The 25892-nt window shown below is 40.6% G+C and overlaps 1 protein-coding gene across 1 annotated transcript in view; it reads right to left on the reverse strand.

Annotated features, from left to right (window-relative positions):
* Positions 1–3468: 3468 nt before the first annotated feature.
* The window catches only part of MAP3K12 (mitogen-activated protein kinase kinase kinase 12), a 40479-nt gene continuing 18055 nt past the window's right edge, over positions 3469–25892 (reverse strand). The window contains exons 4-14 of the mRNA XM_069972192.1: positions 25437–25628; positions 24286–24444; positions 12579–12737; positions 10479–10587; positions 8369–8478; positions 7875–7991; positions 7305–7430; positions 6778–7210; positions 5889–5959; positions 5151–5424; positions 3469–3647 (exon numbers count right to left, since the gene is read on the reverse strand). Coding sequence (XP_069828293.1) covers positions 3573–3647; positions 5151–5424; positions 5889–5959; positions 6778–7210; positions 7305–7430; positions 7875–7991; positions 8369–8478; positions 10479–10587; positions 12579–12737; positions 24286–24444; positions 25437–25628 — 1825 coding nt within the window. The 3' untranslated portion in view covers positions 3469–3572. The remainder of the gene's footprint in view (positions 3648–5150; positions 5425–5888; positions 5960–6777; positions 7211–7304; positions 7431–7874; positions 7992–8368; positions 8479–10478; positions 10588–12578; positions 12738–24285; positions 24445–25436; positions 25629–25892) is intronic.

Below are 25892 nucleotides of genomic sequence, written 5' to 3' on the forward strand. Positions count from 1 at the left end.
TTTGTTTACAGGCTTGGTAAAAAGAGCTGAGCTGCAGTAACCAGAATTGGCCACTACGCAGTGAATGGAGCCACCTGCTTTCAGCCCCATCCATCACAGAGTTCTGGCCCAAGCTGCCCCGCTAATCCTGGAGGTGCAGGTGTCAGCACCCCACACAATTGATAACCTTTTTGTCAGAATAGCCAACAATCATTTTTGCCTGGAAAATTACGGTGGTTGTCCAGACAGCAGAAATGTTCTTGCCTCTTCTGCTCCCGGGATCTCGCTTCCATCATCTTCACATTTCAGAAGTACACCTTGCAAGAGGAAAGAAGGTGGGTACCAGTCATGATCATCGTGTGCGAATGAATCCAAGCCTGCAATATCTGCAGGATGTCGCAACTGGCAACCGCCCTCTCTCATCGTGGAAGGTATACTTCCAAGATATGTAGAGGGCAGAAGTGAGCACAGTTAAGACCTTTTCTGCTCCCTAGATAGCCCCTTTAACAAAGAATCATCATTTTTCAAAGGAAACCTGCACAGACTGGTAGAAAGCCCTTTTGTGCAACTGTTCGTAACCAATAAATCTATTAGGAAGACTAAAGCTCAGTAAATTTACAAATTCAGTTACATTAGATTGTGAAGAATAAGGGGTAAGCACACAATAGGCATGCACCCACTCTATGCAGGAGATAGCAACCTTTAAAGTAATGGTAACATTCACTGGAGTAAAGGAACATATTATGCAATGTATTCGTGCCATCACTATTGTGGCAGCTTATTCAGTGAAGAGGATTAGATAAACCCATGTTAATGTTACAAGACACCTTTTCATAGCTGATCCACATGTATTCACATTCTAAGCCTTCTAAAGCAGTAGTGACTCCCTATCACCAGTTTCCTATTAAATCTTATTGGAATTGCTACCCTCAATAGAAGGGTGATATGTAACAGAGATATCATATGCTAATGCATAGAAGCCTTCTGTGAAACAGCTCATACCATAAAAGCTTAGTTACTAAAGGTAAAATGTGTACTGTTCAAAACTAGCTTATTACATGAAAGACCCCTAGAATATACCCCAGTGAAACCCATCCTGTTAAAGTGAGTGTCTGAGATAGGAATATTTTAAAATTAATCTGTCAGCTGCAGTTCAGGTTCCAAACTGCTGCCACTGTTAGATAGCTGTTAGGTCAAGGAGACACATGGTACCTTTCATATATCTGTCTGTGCCTCAATAATGTATTGTATGTATGTCATGTATTCTCTGGTGCAAAGAGTCAAAGAGGCTTTGCTAAGCTTCTGATCTGCTGCAAGCTGGAATGCTTCCCCCCTCCTATCCCTGACCCTGCTTGATTAACAGTCAGCTGGAAGCTGTGTCCCAAGCAGCTAAGGGATGGGAGTAAGGAGATGTTACAGCTCTTAGGGCTCGTTCACACAGAGCAAAAGCAGCTGAATTTCTGCGCTGAATCAGCGCTGAAATTTCAGCCGTTGATATAGGTGCAGAGCTAATTTCCATTGTGTTGAATGGAAATTCTGCTCTGCAGTTCACACGGTGGAATTTCCGCACTGAACTAATCCGCTTTCCGCCAGAAGAATGAACATGTTCATTCTTCCGCTAGCGGAAGCCTATACAAATCAATGGGGCTCTGATTTTCTGTTTCAGCGCGGAATACAAGCGGAAATTACGCGCTGAATCATCGCGGAAATGGGGATAAAAGGGAGGAGAAGGATTCTAGTATATGTTCTGGTATAGTCTAGTTTACTCGCCAAATACTCGCTGAATTTCAGCACTGAATGCATGCGGATTCCTCGAGTATTCTGCGCTGAATTTGTCAAGAGCTGATTACGAGCTGAACACTTTCCTAGCGGAATACGCAGGGATTACATTCTGCTCGGAATTCAGCGTCAGTTGATTTCAGGTGGAAATATTTCCTCGCGTAATCTGCCCCTTTTGCTCTGTGTGAACGTAGCCTTAGTAGTTCTGGAGCTGAGAAAAGTCTCTGACTTTTTGCACTGGAGAAAAGAAGCATTTTCCATGTTCTGGAAGCACAGACAGATATATGAAAGGTACTATGTGTCTCCTCAAAATTACAATGTCAGCAGTTTAAAACCTGAATTGCAGCAAGCATAGTGACTTTATCTTTAGTAACTAAGCTCCAATAATTATATTTTAAACCTGAGCTCCATTAAACTACAGTGCATTCTGACTGTAGACAACAAAAAATTGTAGGATATTGTCAATCTCAAGACCCTGAAATTCTGAAGACTATACCATGCAGTGATAAGTCTTGGTGATTAATATACAGTATTCAATCTATACGTTGAGAATTTAAAGGACTGCTAATCCTAAAATACAAGTTACCTTCTGTTAAAGGGGTTATTTAGGCTATTAAAAAAAAAACAAAAAAACATGGCCACTTTCTTACTGAAACAGTACCTCTCCTGTCCTTAGTTTGGGTGTGGGTTTTGCAGCTCAGTTGCATTGAAATGAATTGAGCTGAATTGTACTACCACACACAACCTGAGGACAGGGGTGGCACTGTTTTTGAAAGAAAGTAGCTGTGCTATTTCTAATTCCGGATAACCCCTTTAACCATTATCAAATAACATTCACAAATTAATGTGAAGGAGGATGACGTTGGCATAGAAGCAGTGCCCAGCTGGGGATCCTTGTCCCAACGCAGGAAATACCAGGTAGAGGTCAATAATAAATCCATAAGCAAAAGGCTAGATGCACATTCACTTTGTTGATCTGTATTTTCAGCATTTAAAATGGCTCAGAATACAGTGTGTGAACATAGCCACAGACCTTAGTAGCCTTCTGCTGCTCCGCTGGGGTCCATTATTGTGACTAAGCCTGGGTGATATGTATACAACACATGGGAATGTTTTTCTATTAGTTATAAATGTAGGTATTATGTTGCTTGATGTTTATGGACCACAATAAAAATGTATGGATAATTTATCAAAAAGGAAGGTACCAGGTTATATTCCTGAGGACCACAGCGGACATTGATCCTCACAGCTCCAATGGAGACACATGGTTCTGAATCTCAAAAAACAAAGTCTAACCAGTTTGTGAATGTTACAAGATAACAACTCATTTCGGACGCCACGTATTTTAGGGCTAACGGTGCTTTAAAGCCAGTTACACAGTGATTGAACCGCCTCAGCTCGCACAGTGACATTCTAAAGACCCCACATGTGATTCAAGGAGGACTGGAGGTAATTTGTGAGATTATACCACACCACCCCCTGCAGGTGTTTGCAGAAAGGAGGCAATTACTTCATTCTGTGCACTTTAACCTCTTGCCTGCCAGTACAAGACAGACGGGATTAGAACATAATAGTCTCTCTCTCTGCTTTGGTCTGCAGGCTTTTATACTGTATTTCCAGTGCGTCCAAACCTTGATCCCCTGCTAAGTGAGCGGAGATTGTGTGTGTTGTCATTGGGGGGGGGGGTGAGAGGTCGGGAAGTGTAGGTCTGGGGGTGTGGCTCAGTCTATTCACATATTATGTATTATATTTATAGATTATATTTATATAAATATTTCCTCTATATACAGTCAGGAGGTATCTTTACTCTGGCATCATGAAGTCGCTGCAGCCAGCGATTGGTCTAGTTCGGTGCTGTCACAGTCGGAGTCATCGTACAGACCAACATTCTGTAGACAAAAGAGAAAAAAGTCATTTTTTAGATACACTTCCCGTTGTCAATTAAATAAAAAAAGTCACATGACCTCATATCCATTGTGATGTGATATGCGGTGATAAATGGTTGTTCACAAAGAGAAGTCGACCCCGACTGTCTTATTGGTTATTTGTGCAATAAAAGCCAAAAACATAATACAAACTCGTTGTAACCATTGTATCAAGCACTCTCTATTGTGTTAGAAAAACATTCTCTTTGTTTGCATTCAGGCACTATAAAAAAGAGAGGTTTTTTTTTTTTTAGAAGGATCATAGCACAGCATGATATTATATTGATGTCATGTGTACCAATAAACTAAACAGGAACTTAGAGATACCCGTCTAAAACTGTGATACAGAGTCCCAAATGTTTGGACAATCTAATTGCTGTAAAATAATATTAAAAAATATATATTTTAGCAAAACAATATAAGGGTATGCTCACACATGATTTGCTAAAAATATGTTGCAGAAAATCTGCAGCAGATCCACATACAGTATGTGGTACAGACATGTACTATATCTAATGCAAACTTGCTGCTGCAGATCTGTACACAGCATCAAATCCTCAATGGCTTTAATATGTGTACCCTCATGAGGCTGGGTTCACACTACGTATATTTCAGTCAGTATTGTGGTCCTCATATTGCAACCAAAACCAGGAGTGGATTAAAAACACAGAAAGGCTCTGTCCACACAATGTTGAAATTGAGTGGATGGCCGCCATCTAATGGCAAATATTTGCTGTTATTTTAAAACAACGGCTGTTGTATTGAAATAATGGCAGTTATTTACTGTTATATGGCGGCCATCCACTCAATTTCACCATTGTGTGAACAGAGCCTTTCTGTGTTTTTAATCCACTCCTGGTTTTGGTTGCAATATGGGGACCACAATACTGACTGAAATATACATAGTGTGAACCCAGCCTTAAGGTGGAAATTTACGTTACCAGATATACCTCACAGCAGCTAAATAGACATGGGCATTACAGTCTGAAGCATTGACATGAATCAGAGAGGTTTCTAGGCATGCTCTGTGACCTGTGCAGGGAAGAAGAGGTTGAGCTCTGAACCTCAGCTATTAGGGAGAGCATCTTACAGGGGTTGGCAACTTTATAGTAAAATTATTCAATATTAGTCACTGCAATCACTGACAGAAGCTCCCTGTGTACCCCATAGAGCTGAAGTCGGACTCCCCTCCATGCTGTGCTGCCCTGCTCTGTGGCTATTCTGTACATAAGATGGCCAACAAGGAGAAGCATGTGGCCATGCCCCACCACTAAGCCTGTATAATAGTCTCACCTTACTGTACTGCTGTCTGTGATGATAAGGAGGAAATGTATTTTTTGCACAACAGGAAGTGTCAGCATATTATTATGCTTAGGGGTCATAATGAAAGCTACAAGATTTTAGGATTAATTTATATTATAGACAGTAAAATGGAAATGTGTACATAAAAGCAGATTCATATGTTACCTCTCCTGCAGTTTGTTCATTGCTGAGCTGAGATTTCACCTTCTGGACAACAGCCTCTTTCTCTGAGAGCCCATCAGACTGGGTCAAAAGGTCCAGAGGAGGTTCCGAGCTTTGAGAAACAAGATCTTCAGAGCGCTCATCAGGGCGCTCATCTGTATTGGTGCTGAGCACATCGGGAGTGACACTATGGGAGAGATCCGTGGTGTTTCCTTCCTCACCATCCGACAAGTTTTCTGAGCTGGGAGACTGATGTTGAGACATCTCTGCCTGCCACCTGCACAGGAAAACAACATACAATCATGGACTGCCTAAGCACCATGGTCACCTCATTCTGCTAGCATCATTTAGGATCATGCTAAATATATAACATTATTTTCATGATTTAAAAGATTCTTTAATATTATTGTCAGGTACAATATAAAATTTAAAACATAAGAAAAAAATCTTGCCTATTTTTATAAGGTAACGCTCCACTATGGAGACACTTTGAAGATTATATCAGGGAACTGGGTATCCACAATGCCTAATATACCGTATCAGAACTGCCATTTTTTGCAGGAATTAATAATTAAAATTTTATTCCAGCCTAAACCTTTTATCACCTATTCATAGGGAAGGAGATAAATGTTATATGACAGGAGGTTCTAATGCTTGGACCTACAAATCGCTAGAATGGGGGACCCTGGTTCCCTAATGCATGTCACCATCTAAACATGGTGTCACCTTTTACAAGCTTACCTCTGTCTTCTCTCCAGCTCCAGTTCACTATCCACCTCCCCCTCTTCTTCCTCCGATGATACTCCTCGTTTCTGTGGGACAAAAAGACAAATAATTCTCATATAAAACCCTACCATATTAAAAATATTAGGAAAATACTAATAAAATATTGACATTGTGACATTGTTGGAAGGAACCATTACTATAGTGAAAGAGTCTCCTTTAGTGATGTAGCAGCTATAGGAAGTGCAGAGGTAGCAGTTACACTTGGCCCCGGGGGACCACATAGGAAGACACCAGAATTATAAATGCATTATCTGTCTTTTACCTGGATTTGTCTGGCTATGCTACTTGTTTGTGATCCTAATGTATCTTAGCTGTATTGCTACCTGCTATGGTTATTGATTTTGGCAAGTATTTGACCCCTGAAATATGAGTTGACTTTGAGATTTCTGGCTGCAAGTAGCAAACACGTATTCCTTTATGTTCTACCTGTCCTTGTTTCTGTATATGTTATTTAGACTTTTCATGCCCAGACAGCTACCAGACAAAAGACATGCTGGTGCCAGCAAAGTACATTGACCCTGAATGGAGTACTAGAAAAATGATGTGCTATAGGTGAAGTGTGCCTGTTTGATAAGGTCCATTTCATTGTTGCCCATCTGTTATGGTGTTCCATTTATATCAAGACAAAAAAAATGGATGGGGTGAGGAGGAAAACTCCTTTAGGTCCTTAAAAGCAAAACCTGAACACCATTACAGGGGGGTCCAGTTTGACTTCTGCCATGGATCTATGTCTTTGCTTTGTACACCATATAAAGTTGACTTTCAAAATGTTTATTCTTTGTATAGATTCAGAAGCTGTTGCTAATTAATTTTTTTTTTAAATATAGTATCTCAAGTCTTTTACCTGACTTCTAGTGACAGCTGCTCTGTATAGCATTGCTGCTGGCGTCAAGTGTTGTCCCCCTCTAGCTGATCTACTCCCAGTTGCCCTCCCCGATGGGGATTCAGGGCTTGGCGGTCCAGGTAATGAACGAACTGGAGAGCATTCTGCACTCTGGCTCTCTCTACGAGCCTCTGCCTCCAGAGGGGTACATAGCAGGTCTGGACTGGAAGAAGATAAAGGGTGTGGGTCACGTGGTGGTGGTTGGCTCTGAGGAGTTGGCTCAGGAGTCACGGCAGCCCTCAAGTTGACCATGTCTTTTGCTTTTCGGTAACGTGGCTTTCCTCTGCGCCCCCGTCCTGGAGAAGGAGGCAATTTCTGGCAGCCGGTTGGAGTTGATGGAGACAAGACAGAGTCCCCTTTAGGTAAGAGGGCTTCAGACTTCAAGATGTCTGGTCTGTAATGAATAAACCATTTTCAGAACATAAAGACAATATATCAATATGTGCACAACCATATGTCTGTCGATGTGTATCCATGTGATGAGTTACCTCTTTCCATGTGGAGAGAGTTTCTGTGGCACATTTCTTTTTTTAATAAGTTTTTCTACAGTGCTTGAAGGCCGAGGCTGTTGACGCAGAATGGCAGGATATTTCTTCTCAAGATTCTGTTCTCTCCTGAAAATTGACAAGAACCTTATAAGTATTTCATGCAAGTAAAAAAAAAGAAAAAAGACAAAAACTTTTCAAAGGTATTGCTACTGCTTACAAAAATAGTAAAATATCTGAAATTGAATAAAAATGGATAGAAAACACATAAAAACTGATGCCTAAAATAAAGACCAGTTATTTCTCCCATAGGGAATAGGAGGTACAAAATGGATTAAAATAACTTAATGTTGTTAGTTTTGTAAAAAGCATTTCTAATTACGCCTGCCTCAATGTCTCAATGTTAGGTATAGGGCGCCTCTGCTCTCTGTGGCTCTCTCCGCTGAAAGAATTGACAAGTCTGCTGTGGGTCGGACTGTAAACCTGATTGAGCACTGATTGTAAAAATGTAACCTCCAGAGAATGCCAAAAGTGATAAAGCCCCTTACTATTCTCACAATGTCCATTGCTCACCTTAGTAACTCCCTTTCCTTCAACTCCAGCTGCAGCATGAGGGAATTCAGTTCCACATACAAGGTGTTCGCTCTCTGTAACTTGCGCTCATAATGTTCTCGAATATCCAGGGCATGTCTGTAAAAAAACAGAAATTTGCCACTGTCCACCCAAATAAAAATCCATCTTCTTCATATTATTAACATATGTCCTATGATATTTATGAGCCAACACATAAGAAACAGACCCTATTGTCAAGTGATTGGCTCCAAAGATTGCTTATAGGAGGACTTCTGCCTACTGGAACTTTAGGATATGTTGTATTACAGTCCTTTACTGCGTTAGTGCCAGAACAGCCCATAGGTCGTAGCCTGTGTGTCTGCATTGGGAAATTTGGTGCATACAGCAAATGGACCCATAAATGGAGTCATAGCTCTATTCTCCAAAATATACCCCTGCTGGACACCATAAAATTGAGGTGTGAAAATAACCTAAGCAATCATTTCAAGTCTTACCGGAGCTCGTCGCGGCGTCGTGATATCAATTCCTCTTCTAGACGCTGTAAACAGGTCCCTTCTGATTTTATTTTCTCAAAATGAAGCCGCACTTCTTCACGCCACTCCGCCTAAGACAACAGCAAAGCAAATGTCTGCATGCTACTGATACAAAGTACACTCAAATCTACTCTGAAATGTTTTATTATTTCTCCTGATTTTGGATTGGGGCCCATGAGTCTCAGTTTACCCTTCCCCAAAGCTATGGAGTAATTACTGCCTAGACACCTCTTTACAAACCAACAAAACTAGATCTTCGAGGGGGATTGAGAATTTGAGCTAACATAAGAAATCCTGATATTTTTTAAATATACTATTACAAATGATCAAATTATGGAGCTAATTTCTAACAATTTAGAAAATTCATAATCATATTTACAATTAAAAGTCATTAGATTAGGATACCAGTCCTGTTGAGTCTACAGTTAAACAGTAAGTGAAAAAGGATGTGTAGGATTAGTTGTCATTAAAGGGTTATTCTGCTCAAAACTTTTCATATGTTGTTGCCTATGGTGAGACTGACAATTCCTTCCGTACTTGTTATTATCTATTCAGTCTCCTTCCCCCAGTTTTGAGTTGCTGCTTTCTTCTGAAGACACAAAAAACTGTGTGTGAGCTTTTCTCTGCATCTCTCCCTACTCCCTTCTAAGACGGCTGATGTAAAAAAGTCCCTGGCAGGCTTTATCTGCAAATTTGTAGCTTCTTTGTAATGCGGGAGTGATAATCTGAGATCAAGTTGCTGATGAACTTACTGTGATTATCCCTCCCAGCATTACAGAGTTGCTACAAACTTGCAGATAGGGACTTGTTTCCATCAGCCATCTTGGAAGGGAGGGGGGAGAAGGCGAAGACAGAGAGAAAAGCTCACACACAGTTTTTTGTGTCTTCAGCAGAAAGCAGCAGCTCAGAACTGAGGGAAGGAGACAGAATAGATAATAACAAGTATGGAAGGAATTGTTAGTCCAACCATGGGCAGCAAAATATGAAAAGTTATGTTTGAGCAGAATACCCTTTAACTCTGTTAAGAGCTGATCCTGAAACTATGTTAAGGTCCAGGTTAGTATCTGTGAAGACCACCAGTATTACCTTATGTAATTATTCAAGGGACAGAGGGAAATCACCTCTGTAAAAATATGTCGCTGTATCTAATAGGAGAACACTGGGACATTTTTATCCAGGCTCCATTACTAGTAATGGTGGGTCATCAGATCGCCAGCTGCATGTCATAAAATGCATACCTCTAGATTTCAAAGAAAAAAATGTATATAATATTTATCCATGCATTTCATAGTAACCTAAAGACATGTAGGTTTTGGTGGTAATTTATATAATTGAGAGCATTTTGGTTACTGGTATATGGACTACAGTGGTCCCTCAACTTACAATGGCCTCAAGATACAATATTTTAAACATACAATGGTCCTTTCTGAACCATCGTAACTTGAGACCAGACACAACATACAATGCTATGGACATTCAGGATCTGCAGCACATGTAAATAATTGAATGATCAACCAATGAAACTGGCCATTTTACTGGTAAAACCCCAGTATTTGTGAAGTGCCTGCACTGGTTGGCTGTCTAGTAGTGATTCTGTGAGTATAGTGTGATACAACATGTTCTGTGCTGCTCTTTACCTGGGCCAGTTTTCCATAGAGTTTTAGTCTCAACATACAATGGTTTCAACATACAATGGTCGTCCTGGAACCAATTAATATTGTATGTTGAGGGACCACTGTATATCAATTCTGAAGGCCAGTGAGAAGAACACTAACCTAAGCCCATAATGGTGCCAAGTACAGACCTTTGTGGTGACTAATATACCCTATATAGCGGAAGAACGAATACAAAGCTTTACACCTCCCCTGTCTGTTTTATTATTGTTTGTGAATCTATTCATTATTTAAAATAGGGGAAAAGTCATCCAGTTCAGTGAACTCCAGTGCAGTGTTTGCTGGCTTTTTTTCTGACTGCATAGGACTGGAGTATTTTTCCATTTATACAGCATGAACCTTGTACATGTACCCTTGTTCTTCTGATACAAATGACCCGCTCTACTCTATTTACGCACCTGTGATTGGAAGTAAGTTTCCTGCGGGGTAGATAGCACATCAGCAGAGGCAATATCCAGGTGCAGCAGAATCTGCCTAAATGAAGGCCGATTCCTAGGTTTACTGTTCCTAAAAGAGTAGACAGAAAAGTTATCAATAAATTACTCAAATAGGTTTATAAAATTCAGATTTTTATGCTTGAATAAGCACTAAGGTTGTCCATATACAGCGACAGGCTGAAGCTCCTTTGGCCTACGAGTCCACTTTAAAGTAACCATTGCTATTACAGAGTTAAATAGAATAGTTATTGCTTTTGATGTCAACTCCAAGTTATTGTCTGCTAGACCTTAGAAGCCCGATATTTGGGGAATACTACTGTGTTACAGCTTTGGCCCACCAGAGAATCCCCTAGTACTCTAGTTGGACCATGCATATTGTGGCTGGGTTCACACTACGTATATTTCAGTCAGTATTGTGGTCCTCATATTGCAACCAAAACCAGAAGTGGATTGAAAACACAGAAAGGATCTGTTCACACAATGTTGAAATTGAGTGGATGGCCGCCATTTAATGGCAAATATTTGCTGTTATTTTAGAACAACGGCTGTTATATTGAAATAATGGCCGTTATTTACTGTTATATGGCGGCCATCCACTCAATTTCAACATTGTGTGAACAGATCATTTCTGTGTTTTTAATCCACTCCTGGTTTTGGTTGCAATATGAGGACCACAATGCTGACTGAAATATACGTAGTGTGAACCCAGCCTAAAGGAAATGGGTCATCAGAAAATGACCTATTGTTTACTTTTTATATTAAATATATTTTAAATAATTTTTGGTTATTTTTTTTCTCAATTTTACTATCTATATTATAAAATAATCTTGAAATCTTGTAGTTTTCTTAATAATAGGCTGTAACTTTAAAGGGAACCTGTCACCCCCCGTGCCGAGGTGACAGGCTCCCGACCCCCCGTTAGAGCCCCCTATACTTACCTAATCCCGCCGGGTCCCGCTTCTGGAGGTGGTCGGGTGATGAAGATCTCAGCCGCTGCAGCCCGGCGCGCGCTGAGAGATGAGTCCAACGCTCATAGAGAATGACGGAGCGCTGGACTCTCCTGTCATTCTCTATGGGTGTTGGACTCATCTCTCAGTGCGCGCGCCGGGCTGCAGCGGCTGAGATCTTCATCACCCGACTGCATCCAGAAGCGGGACCCGGCGGGATTAGGTAAGTATAGGGGGCTCTAAAGGGGGGTCGGGAGCCTGTCACCCCGGCACGGGGGGTGACAGGTTCCCTTTAACAGTAACAGTATGTAGATAAGATGGAATCAGGTTGTGCACAATATGTGATGGACACAGATCCTCTCCAACCCTTTTCTTTACATTGGCCTTTGCCAAGGCCAAAGAGCATGCATAACCTAACCTTTGTACAGAAGTCAATAAGTCTGCTCCGGTCTATTATTTCCTATAATCTATATTCACAATGTAAAGCATATCTCTAAATGTTGTTAAAAAAGCAGAGCCCGACCCCATTCGATCCAATGGGGCAATGCACATTATGGTTTTTGTAGCCAAGAAGACTCCAATTTCTGGATTAACAGAGCAAATCTCCCCTGATCTGGCAGTGGGCCATCATGACAGGTACACTTAAAGAACCCAAAGCACCAAGAATCAGATCTGAAAAACTATTATATAAGGTCCAGTGGGCCCTAGCAGAGTACATATCTCTTACATACACAGGCCTCTACCCAGAGAATCAATGATTCCATTTTGGGGTATTGTAGTAATTGCTATGAATGCAGAAAGCCTAATGAATACCCCTGTGTAACAACAATTGTCCTTCAGTATGGAATCATGGTTTATTAATGGCATAGATTTCTCTCTATAAGTTGAGATAACATGTTCCTCAACATATAGGGGTCATACTGTATTTTAGTTTTAGGCAATATACCCACTACGGGAATGTGCCGTTCTATATTTGGGAAAGGCGGCCATCTATTGATAATGACGGCCCGCCTTTTCCCGCTATAATCCCCTAGTGGAAACAGTCATAAAATGATTGAGAAGAATAAATTCTGTACCAATAGATAAATGAGAGTTATTAATATAAAGCACTAACCAGCACTGTCGTAGTAGGAGCTTAAATCCGTCAGGACAACTTGATGGGACAGGGAGATGCAGACTATTGCTGCCAACCCCCCATATAATAGCTGAGGAATCCACATCTTTATAAGGTATCTCCCCAGTCAGTAATTCCCAAAGCACCACACCAAAAGACCTGCAAAGAAATAAAACACAGGTCATCATACAGATCAATCATTACGTTACATAGACAGATTAATTATAGCATTTTATAACTTAGTTTACATACTACTAAACATTAAGGTGGAAATACAGTCACTATGATCTCCTTATACATAGGAGATACTGGTAAAGCTTTTGAGACAGAAAACCATCACATCCGGTCACTAGTTCACCGGTAGTCCTTAGTGGGCTACTAAGCACTGCATACTGGGAACACCCTACATTACCTGCAATTTTGGAGGTGCTCTGCCCTGAACACCTAGCCATCACAATTTGGCTTTCGTCAAAGTCGCTCACTGTTACACATGGTGTATCGCCATCCAGCATCTAATCATCCCCAGGGCTTTTATTTTATTAGCTGCTGGCAGTAGCTTTGTGGTTTGTGCTGGAGGAATGGATCCATGCCAGATGTTAGTTGTATCTGGCTGCTGAGGTGGCTTGTGCCTCCCCAAGCTTATTTAAAGGGGTCATCAAGGCTTAGAAAAACATGGTCACTTTGTTGAAGAAACAGCACCACTCCTGTCCTCAGTTTGGTTGTGGTTTTGCAGATTTGGACCCATTCATCTTTGGCCCCATTCACAAGTCTGTAAGTGTTACAGGTGTGTGCCAGGGCGGTGATCTGTGCTTCAAAAAAAGCTGGTGTGGCCTAGTGCGGACCCTGATTCTGGCACGGATCACTATTCATCTATGAATGATGATCCGTGGGCACCATGGACATGCGCTGTGGACAAATATGGATGCACATCCGTAAGTGCTGTCCATAGCTGTGGGTCTGTAGCCACAGACAGCACTATGGACATGTGAATGAGGACTTACACTCAGATCCTTATATGTCCCATTTTTCATGATTTCAACACATCGGGGGAGATTTATCAAAGGGTGTAAAATTTAGACTGGTGCAAACTACCCACAGCAACAAATCACAGCTCAGCTTTAGGCAGTGCTGAAAGGAAAGCTGAGCTGTGATTGGTTGCTGTGGGTAGTTTGCACCAGTCTAAATTTTAAACCCTTTGATAAATCTCCCCCATCAACTTTAACAACTAACCATTCGCTCTCTGTTTAATATACCTCACCGCTTGACACGCACCTATGAATAATCAATGTTATTTATTTCACTTTTTGTTATGGCTGATTGGTGTATATTTGAACAGTTTTTTTTATATGCCAAACAGTAGTGCCAGAAATCGCAGTTTTTTTTCCTAGCTAAATTAAATATAAAAACAAAATAATCAGCCACAAATATGGCATATGTGCATATATTTCTACACCTTGCACTGGCACTAAATGTGATGTGTGGTCCTTTAAAGGCTTAGAATGAGGTGTCAAATAACCAGCAGCAAAATTAAGATTTTCCAAAAATATTAAAGGTGGGGGTGGGAACATAATAAAAAAAGTGGCATGGCTCCATTAGAATCGATGGAACAACATCACAGAGGGGAGGGGAGATCGTCACACCAGTGCTTCATGCCTGGCCAGTGCTCGGGATAGATTAAGGGATATTAAAAGGATATTGAGGGATATTAAACAGTGAACAATGCAAATAATTTAGTTCCATAGCAAATGTTAAAGCCACTGGGACTATGTTCACACACAGTAAAAAAAATATGGCCATATTTTGCTTTTATTTTACTGTGTGTGAACCTAACCTCATACACATGAAAAAGAGATGATGGGTGCAATCTTGCTCTGTCTACATAGGGTTCTAACCATTCCAGGAATTCTCTTTAAAGGGAATTTGTCAGCTGCAATTTACATTTTAAACTGAGACACATAGTACCTTTCATATATCCAGCAGTGCTTCCAGAAATTTTATATTATTATTATTATTATTATTATTATTATTATTATTATTAGTCAAAGAGGCAGAAAGATGTAAAACCTTCTTACTCCCCCTCCATACCTGATCCTGCTTGGGACTCAGCTTCCAGGTGTCAATAAAGCAAGGAGGAGTGAGAGAGGGGACATTCCAGCTTGTAGCTATTCAGGAGCTTGGAAAAGCCTTTTTGACTCCTTATACTAGAAAATAAAAGGATTTTTCTACATCCTGAAAGCACAGACAGACATATAGGTACCATGTGTCTCCTTGTCCTAACAGCTACCTAACAGTGTCAACAGTTTGGAACATGAATTACAGCTGACAGATTCCCTTTAAGGGTGCCTGCACACCTAGCGACTCCTAGCGTCGGGTAGGTCCTGGCAGATCACTTTCACTACATACACGCAGCGGTCTGAACGACCGTTGCGTGTATGTAATTCGTGTATGTAATTCTGCTGGCCCCTTAACCCCTTCAGCTACCGCCCGGCTCCCACTCCGCTACTGTTCTGCATACATTACCTCTCCTCGCTGCACGAGTCCCGGCGTACTGCACTCCCACCCCGCTAATCAGTGTGTTGCCCAGCCAGGCGGGAGCTGAAGAGGTTAAGGGGCCGGAAGAATTACATACACGCAGCGGTCGTTCAGACCGCTGCGTGTATGTAGTGAAAGTGATCTGCAAGGACCTGACAGACTCGCAGCGTAATTTACGCTGCGAGTCGGTAGGTGTGAAGGCACTCTAAAGGTTTCTAGACAGACAGATCCTCCATAACTGTAAGCTAGACATTAAATTCACTTCTGAGTCAGTGGCTCATCTTCTCTACATCTCTTAGCTCTTCTTATAACTGGTAGGAGAAAGTAGTTCAATAAGTCAAGGTTGTGAGATGGATTATCATTTATGATCTCACCAGCGGAGACACTACTGGGAAAATCCTTGCAGAGCACTTTAAGTGACTTTGTGTGACATACAACCCATTAAGAGCAACAATGGATCTGCGCTCAATGATTCCTCCCTCTTTTGTGCAGGGTCAGTAGGACTGGTCTCCTGGGGGCAGGGAAGATGCAGCTGCTATATGGATTTACTAGTTACTTTTAGTACTACCTATAACCTCTAACTTGAATGCAAGCACACGCGTTGGGATACAGCAATGTAATGTACGGCAACGATTCCTTATACATATAACCATGACAACATTTCAGACTAAAGAAATAACCAATGTGATTTTAGAGGCATATTACAACTACATCCATGATTGACACCAGTGAATGTTTAGCTGGAGACTATATCCTAAAATGGACATATTATATATATATATATATATATATATATATATATATATATATATATATATATATCAGCGAAATGCCTGTATTTATTAAGATGCAGTACTACCCAACAACCTGTAGATGGTGCTGTGTGCTTTATACTCTAGGTTAAGTAAAACCGCAGTCTTGGTACAGACCCTCATAGATTTACATATATAAAACCAACAATAATATGCAAATATTCCTCGAAGTTCCCTAACGCCAGTTGTAAAAAAGAAACAAAAATGGGAATACATAGACTACCATTTACTAATATTGTACATTTGGGTGCTATGATAAAATAGGGCAGTGAAAAGCTACTGCAAAACGAAACCAGGTACATAGAATACTCTGACCTGCTGGACTAAGCTTTCAGAATTTAGATGTCTAAAATAAAGCCCATATGTGCCTCTAGCTATCATCTTCTCTGATGGCTGCTGCATTATTACTTCTTACATACATCTCTAAGATGGGAAATTGAAATTGGACCTTCCTGGCCAACAAATCTTTTGAATGACAGATTTTTTTTTCCTACACACGCACATTCAGACAGCTTGAGTGTACAGATTTATCGATAGATTAGATGGGGAGGGAGAGCCAGCTCCAGTGCTTATATATTTTACAGCAAACAATCCACACAGCTATGTCACTAGGCTGAAGATGTCCGATGGCGGTCCTAACTAACATACCAGATGTCAGAATTTTCTGTTTAGATAAAATGCCAAATAGTACAATTTTTGGTTAAAAAAGTTATCCAGGACTAGAAAATGTGGCTGTTTTCTTCTAAGAACAGTGCCACACCTGATCCCAGGTTATGTATGGTATTACACCTGATGCAACTCTGGGGAACTCTGGTGAAAAAAATGTTTGTTTTAAATTAACTGGTGTCAGAAATATATAGATTTGTAATTTCCTTCTATTTAAAAAGACTTCCAGTACCTATCAGCTGCTGTATGTCATGCAGGAAGTGCTGTATTCTTTCCATTCTGACCCAGTGCTCTCTGCTGCCACCTCTGTCCGAAACAGGAACTGTCTAGAGCAGTAGTAAATCCCTTTCTGCTTTAGAAAGTTCCTGTCATGGACAGAGGTAACAGCAGAGAGCACTGGGTCAGGACTGGAAAGAATCCACCACTTCCAAGGACTGGAAGACTTGAGATTTTTAAACAGAAGTAAATTACAACTATAATATATATATATAGTGCCAATTGATTTAAAAGAAAAAAAATCTACACAGTTTTCCTTGATATGGTACGTATCTTGAAAAAAACGGCCATGTTCCCTAATCCTGCTGTGGGATTTCTTTTACCTTTGGTATGTGTATCAATATTGTCAATGTATTGGTCCAGATGTGTTCTAAGGCTATGTTCCCACACAGTATTTTTGCTCAGTATTTTGCAACCAAAACCTGGAGTGGATAGATAACACAGAAAGGCATTTAATGACAAATAATTGCGGTTATTTCAAAGCAACTGCCGTTGTTTTAAAATAATAATCATTTTTTGCAATTTCTGTGTTTTCAATCCACTCCTGGTACTGAGCAAAAATACTGCGTGGGAACATAGCCTAAAGGGGATTTCTAGGATTTCTTTTTTTTTTTGATGGCCTATCCTTGCGTAAGTCTTTGACGGGGCTCTATTCCCAGCACCCTTGCCAATGGATTAATTAACTTCAATGGGTGAGCTGCAATATCAGGTACAACTGCTTTTATGAAATAATGATGGCACATCCTAAAATAAAAATAGGTCATCAATTTAAAAAGAAACGTCAGAACCCGGCACATTGAGCATGCTATCTGAGCTGCAGGTTATTGCTGATTATTATGTGCTTAGGAGTCCAGTGGGTGGTGGTGACACTTGGTGACTCACAGCAGATCAGACTGCATGTTGTTTGTCAATATTCTTCAAGGAGGCTTATATCATATATCTGAGGCAACAACAACTAACCTGATCTGGTCACGGATATGCCTTCATATCAATCTGCTGCTCTTCACTTGGCTACCACATTAAATCCTTGTACTTTCTGTTCTCTGGCAAGACAACTGGCTAATGCTCCTCTACTTACATACACACAGGGAGCTGGTCTGCTGAGCAAAATCTGCACATTACACATATTTCTCCTTTCCTTCATCTCCTATAGATAGTAAGCTCTTACATATCTTACATATGGTGCCTCCCAAATCTCTTCCAACTGCAGAGTTTACGGGAAAATGGATCAGGTATGTTGGATTTCATAAAGCCTAATGCTTTGTCCAATAAGATGCTGCTATGAAGGTCTGGCAGCAGCTTGTTCCCCACTTTCCATTATAATCAACATGTTTGTTCTGCTGAAAGCCATCTCACACGCATTTAATTCGTGTTAATTTGCAAGTGTGAACACAGCCTTACGGACAATGCCCTTCCTTCTATTGTTATATGGCATCCATTATTTATCGCTTTGTATGCCGAATGCTTCTCTCTATTGAAAATACTGCATAATATATCTAAAAAAAAGCCTATCAATATTGATATTACTCTGTTTCTAAGTTAACCTAGGCTTCCATAGCATGTAGTTGAAGTATATTTTCAAATATATAAGTGATACACCATAAAAGAAATGTATTCATATGGACACATATGTGCTGCATGTGCACCAGGTCCCTTCCATTGTACAGTGTGCAGTGATTCTTTAACTGGAAAAACTGTCTAGTTGTTCGCTGTATGCATACTAACAACTATTACATTAGTGTGTGTATTGTTGTTTTTTTTTACTTTTTATTTTTACAGCCAGTTCATCTTACAAAATTAAAAAGAATTACACATATCAATAACCTCCATTTTCTTACCCTCAACTACCCGCTTCCCCCACCCCAAATTATACCCATTAGTCCCATTGAGGGAGAGGAGGACACACAAAAAAAGTGTGTATATTGTTTTTGTTGTGTGTATGTGCCTTGCTTTGTGAAATCAATCGACCCGAACAGTGAATATTAGATGTCCTGCCCATTCTCTCCACAGTATGAGTCATTGTGTAAACCTGATAAAAGAAATCTCTTCTTTGTCCGCAGGAATAATCCCAAATCAAAGTCATTAGTGATTAATTTTCTGTAGGTTTATTTACAGCTCCTAATAAAATGACTCATCTCTATCTTGATTAGACAGAGCCGGCAGGAGATGAGGTCCCATCTGCAACATGTCCTCGGGAAGATTATTTAGTGCAGATGAGAGCTAAGTGTGTGCGTGCAAGTATGTGTGCCTGTGCGCCAGCAGCGTGGGATCTAATGTGATGCTGCCCTGTAAGGAAGGGTCATGCTCAGTGACAGATGGACACTAATCCCACACCCATCTCATGGCTCATCTCCATAGTAACACTGCCTGCCCCCCTGTACCAATAGCCCCCTCCTCTCCAAAACCTCACCACCATACACAGATTAACATGAACTGGTAGTGGGAGAAAAAACAAAGCCATGACAGCCGTGTGCGACAACACTGGGTGGCACTGGGTGGTTGGAGGGAATGAAGTGACATTTGTATATGATACCTATACACTACTTGAGAAATACATTGTAGACAGTGATAGATGATTTACAATAAAGAGAATAGTATATCTATCCTGTAATAATAATCGCTGCTGTCGCACTGCTGAGAACATTCTGCATGGTAAATACAATGGAGGAGAGTTATCAAACATGGTGTAAAGAGAAACTGGCTCAGTTGCCCCTAGCAACCAATCAGATTCCACTTTTCATTTTCCAAAGAGTCTGTGAGGAATGAAAGGTGGAATCTGATTGGTTGCTAGGGGCAACTGAGCCAGGTTCACTTTACGCTTTGATAAATCTCCCCCAATGTCCTGAGAGTTGCAGGAAATTCATCCTGGTTCAATGGCACTGTGACTCCATTCACTTACATTAGCAGCGATGCAGCATGAACTTGGCAGTGTGACATGGCAATCTTTGACCACATGATCCATGTTGTTGCCAAAGGTGCTTTGTAGCCCCGGCCTCAGGGTTTATGTGCCCTGGCACAATTCCTGTATCACAGTGCTCAGAGCCTTTTGTATGGAGCCTCTCTGTACAGGCTCAATCATATGTAAGGTGATATTCTGCACTAAACGCAATACTCCTAGGAGTAAAACGCTCTGTATGAGGGAGCATGCCAGGCTTCTGTAGGAGAATATACGATACAGTAAAGGGCTTATGCTCCTCTATGGTAACCATAGACCGGCTCTATACAAATTGCTCTTACGGCTTATATACACAACCAGACTGCAGCTCTGTATAGCATACAGACATAATACAGCACTTGTAGAAGTTTATAGGGCCATTCTGTGCTTCTATTTCATACAACAACATATTCATTTTTTGCTTTTGTTGGATTGTATAGTAATTTGGAAGAAGAAAAATGATGCGTTGCGTTAGATGCCATGTTATAGAGATAGTCATTGGGGGGAAATTTATCAAGGGATTTACACTTAATTTTTTGGTGAATAATTACTAGTGCATGGCTTGAATTCATTGTGAGATATTGGGTTATGTGGAGAAGGTATGCAAAAATATTTCCAGTGATTGAAAGGGCTTAGAGATATTTCAGTATATTAGAAATAGTCAGTGTCCATGGCATTGTTTATACTGTAAACAAACAGTATACCATGTGCTTATTAGATGTTTTATATAACACTACAGACATCAATAGTACAGGCGATTTTAAGAAACTTTGTAATTAAGCTTATTAGGCAAATATGCCATTACCTGCATTCAAAAAGACTTTCCCCAGGTCCCCCCCTCCCCTCCTCTCTCTCATTCACTGCTCATTATCAGGAACTCACGTCTTGTTTACATCAGACGAGCCCTTTCTAATCTATGGAGAGTGGAGGGGGGTGAAGGGAGGAGGGATATTAGTCGGCAGCAGAGAACAAAGGATTACACAGTGGGAGCTGTGTGAAAGCCGGTATTCAGAGGTTAGAGAGGTCAGTGCAGACTTCCAAGGGGATAGCTCGGTGATGTAGCTGTAAATTAACTCTTTGTTGTCCTGTTTTGGTGCCTCATCTCCCTCCACCCCTCCCATCTCCATAGATTACCATGAAGACAGGGGGGAGAGCTTCAAACTGCGTTTTCATGATAAAAATGCATTTTTTAGCTAGTAAACCCAATTACAAAGTTTCTTAAAATCGTCTGTACTATTTCTGCTTCATTGTGGATGAAGAGGGTGTTTATGTAGATACGGAGCAAAACAGAACAATGTTGTTCCTAGATACCAGAGAGTCAGGGTTTGACCCCTTACATTATAAGGTGTCAGGTTATGATATTTATGTACTATAAAGGCACTGTTGTGGCCATTTACTGCAATGTCCCTTGGTTTGTTTGGCCCATTATTTGAAAGGAGGTTGGTTGATGATGCTTGGATGGAGATTGGTTGTATAGCTAAAGTGATCTAACCAATATCCATAGTTAAAGACAACCAGATCAATAACATAAAAGGAAGGGCAGTACCAAGTGGGGGTCTTAATAAGGTTTCCCTCCATATCTTTGTTTTACTTTTAATTTGGTGTGCTTGGTATGCAAACAACTCCTATGTAGGCATCAGGGAGGAGACCAAGACCCTATTTGCACTAGGCAATAAGCCCAATCAATATTCTTCATGTACTTATAAGCCATTTCAGTTAGGCCTTGATACAACTAGTAAAAGCTTATGAAAATAAAAGGTAAAATGATACCAATTAGGAAAATACCATTGGGTACTACAAATAGTCCTTCTTGTGTGTACGGTACGTCTGTGGCCCTGCTCCCCATCTCTTGCTCCACCACGTCTTGGAAAAAATGACTATTATAATTAAGTGGAAACACCAAGTCTTGGGTTCTCCAGACCCTTCTCCTGGGCAACCAGCCAGATGTCGGAAATGTTATTTTTCCCCAAGGAGAGGATTTTCTAAGGCTGCTGCCTGTGAAGAAACTGCTGGCTTATGGTTCAGCAAGACTTTCAACGATCAGGATACACTGCATGAAATGTCATTATACTAAGAGGGTTACACCATCGCACCCCTGCTGAAACATACAATAATTGTTTATTGAGTTCCACACTGTGTCATCCTGTCTACACATAGTAATCCCTACACGTGTGATACCCAGATGTGACATAGTAATAGTTTTCATGATAAAGCAAAGCTTTTAAAGATATCAAAAAGTGAAATAATCTTAACTTGGACCCCTTACAGCTATACAGACTTAGCAATGTAAAAGTGAACAATAGCTGCAACCAAGTAGATATATGGTATAGTTATGGGTTCTGTCATAGTATGAAAGCTATTACATGCACACTGCTGAATGATACAAGATGCAGGATCATAAGGAATCCATTTGCATGGCACATTTATTGTTTCTTTGAACACCACTTTTGATGGACCTATTTGTGCTCTGGCATGTGATGGATTATTGTTTTTCCTATAAGAAGCCATGAACAATACTCAATAACATCTGGTGGATTATATGGTGGATTGGATCCCTGACAACAACAGGAAAGATAAAATGATCTCATGTGTAATACATTAGTGATATATCATGATACATGGCTGATATAGATCTGAGCCATTTTCCATAATTCAGAAAATCTCCTTATATGCCTGATATGTGTTAGCATACATTACTGTACATTTTACTTGATTATACCTATGGGTAGTTCCCATTGTTGATGTGGACAAATTCCATGTAAATCTTGCAGAGGTCTATACATATTGAATAAAAGGGAAGGTGGTATTTCAAAGACAGGTCAGGTTTATATTCAGTGTTAGTAGAAATATAGTATTCACCAGAATATTACATTGGTGTAAAGATGTGCCCCGGGCGCAGATTGTGGCCTTTTCTTTGGTGTATGCCTGCTGTAACCCCCTGCTCGCCTGGTGGTCAGGCAGGGGCTGTACGGCAAAGTAGGGAGGAGGCATGGCCTCCTTGCACACTTCATTTATCAAAGTTTATGCCTGGAAACAGACATAAGCCGGGCAAAATTTTACAACTTCTCTGGAGCAGGTGTAAATTTTTGCGCTATTCCTGCCTCAAGCACAGGTCCGCCGGATTCACTAAGAGGTGTGCTCCTGAATCCGCTGGGGTAATTGTTGATGGGGCCCAATTTAAGATTGGTGTATGAGTACGCCAGCCTTAATAAATGACCCCCATAAGTCTACATTTTTTTATAACAAATAAACTAACATTAAATGGAATCTCTATATCATGTCCAAGCTGCAGACATGGGCAAATAGGTGATAGGGAGATATAACAAATAATAACTGTCTCTTAGCTAATGGTCATTAGCAAAATTATAAAATTATGTTTTGCTTCCAAGCTCAGGTGTCATAGAGATGGTGCTGAGACGCAGCATGCAGGCCTCATACCCCGCCACTTGTTCCTGCCCTGCATGATCAATGTACAAGGCTTAGTGCTATAGTCTCTATATAACTTGAGCTTGGAAAAAAAATATGATTTTATAACTTTACAAAAAGCAGTCAGCTACAAGACAGGTATCATTTGTTTTATCTTTCTAACAGCTACCTGTCCATGTCTGCAGCACTGAGCATGATATCCATCTGACAGATTCCCTTCAACTTATTTAGCAGGCAGATGCTGCATTGTCTTTAGAACATATAAAACATTGCGCAGGTCGAATAATATTGGCAGGGTTATATACATACTATGGATGAAAATGTCAGGCCCATCAAAATCAACCACAGGTAAGTAAACTTACATGTGAAGCTCCTGAGCTCTAATGCAATGATCTCCAACATGGCCCCCAACTATCATATAAACCAGGGAGTTCTTTGAGGCCAAGGGGCCCATTCTGGTATCAGGGGCCCAGTGAGAATATTATCTCTGCATTCCTATAGCTATGTCCCTAAGTAGATTAGACTGATAGAACTAGACCATGCCAACTGATGAGGCAATCTAGGCCGGGGCACAGAAGAGAGAACATGGCATGACGCATACTGGATACAAAGTGCTACAAATCCAGAATGATCCAGCTTTCTTTGGCTAGTAAGGGAATTAAGCAGGACTAGAGATTGCTGGTAATCCAAAACATCTGGCCCCATAATACCAAATAAAGGGAAATACAGATAAAGCAAGGATGAAGTCACCGCATCTGCCCCAGTAGCCCAGTGACCGAGGAGCAATTATAAAATCTACAGACTAGATACAGACAACAGGATTATACACTTGCTATGAAGTGCTTTGTCTTATGTCTGTCATACTGGGAATTCCCAATGTTTCACAGTTTGTTTCACTATAATTCAAGATATACCATACAAGCACACATCTGTATTGAGTGTGGTACTGGGGTAGTTAAGTTTAGTAGACACAGTACTGAGAATAGTGAAAAACAATCATCAGTCAGAAGTATTGACACAATAGTCATATGACATTAATCATGATTCATTGCCAACTTACCAGATGTCAACCTTTTCAGAGACAGGTTCATTGCGGATGACCTCCGGTGCCATCCAGGCTACTGTTCCCGCAAAGGACATTTTAGTGCTCTTGTCACTCAATTCTTTAGATGTACCAAAATCTGATATTTTTACCAGATCATCATATGTGATCAGCATGCTGTGTGCAATAGAAGATAAAGCATGTAAGCTGTAGAAGATAATAGTACCAGTACATCTACTATAATTGTATCACTGGTATTGCAATTGATCTGTATACAGTGCAGAAATGAATTCAATTTGCAATTTTCACTAGTTTTATGTTTATCACCTAGTCACTAGTTCATACCTAACATTAGCCATAAAAATAGTTTAAAATGGTTTGAAAACTTGTGTTGAGAGATACTCAGATGACAGTGACTTCTGCTTCCCCCTGAGCTAGCTGTTGTGGATATGGATGGTCAGAATCGTGGTCACATCGGCATTTAAAATGGTACCTTAACCATGAAATAATGACGCGCTATGAAAGAAGCATCAGCATCAGAGTAAGCATACCACAAGAGAAATAGATCATTTTATAGCATTTGAAATAAAAAAAATGTTGAAAATAAGCTTGGATCCCTATTTGGAAAAGGGGTATTTCAAGTTAAAATGACTTATCTCCTATCTAGTCTAGGGGCTGAGTTCAATATTGCAGGGGGCCCTACTGCTGGTTCTGTGTATGCAATGGAGGCAGCACCGTCTCCATTATGGTTCCAGAAATCACTTGATCACCGGTTGACTGGTCACATGCTCAGTGTTGGACTGGGGTATCTGGGGCCCACTAGAGTAAATGATCCTGGGGTTCCACCAATGAAGAACCAGTGATAAACAACATGTCAGTCAGTGTTAGTGCAGGTTCTAAAGCTGGGGTCCCACCGGAGGATCCTCTGGTCTTCTGGTGGGCCAGTCCAACAATGCACATGAATTTACAGCAGGGTTTAACCAGACCCAGCTAAACCCCAACAGTGATCATTTTCTCTTGTTGGTGTTCTTTTCCCCTGCACCTAGGGTTGCCAGTGTATCGTGAATGCAAAATCCCAATAGACCTTTTTGGAGTTCATAACTGAAAAAAAGTAGAAAAAAGAGCATTGTTCAGGTATTTTTAAAGCACACATTACAGAAGACACTTACTTAGGTGACTTAAGATCTCGATGGATAATTTTGTGGAGATGCAGATAATTCATTCCTCCAGCAATACCCATGGACCAGTCCACTAATAAAGACGGAGTGACTTTCCTTCCAGCACGCAGAACTTCATACAGCTGCCCTTGGGCACAGAACTCCATTAGGATACAATAGCAGGGAGCCTGCGTACATACTCCCCTATAAGAGAGGACACATAAATATGTGATTAAGTCCTAATCGAATAGCTTGTTTAATAACAGTTAGATAAATGATATACAATGAATACATTACAATCATGCTAAATGTATGGCAAAAGGTTGTCTTTCATGGTTGAATGTAAGTTGATAAAGAAAATAAATATAGTCCTTGTAATTATTGGTACTTGATATCTGTTATTCACTAATCACCACTGATCACCATCTCTGTCCGCACCATGTAATTACAGTATTCCCACAAATTTTA

The sequence above is a fragment of the Dendropsophus ebraccatus genome, chromosome 5, assembly GCF_027789765.1.
Source record: "Dendropsophus ebraccatus isolate aDenEbr1 chromosome 5, aDenEbr1.pat, whole genome shotgun sequence".
Classification (NCBI taxonomy): Eukaryota; Metazoa; Chordata; class Amphibia; order Anura; family Hylidae; genus Dendropsophus; species Dendropsophus ebraccatus.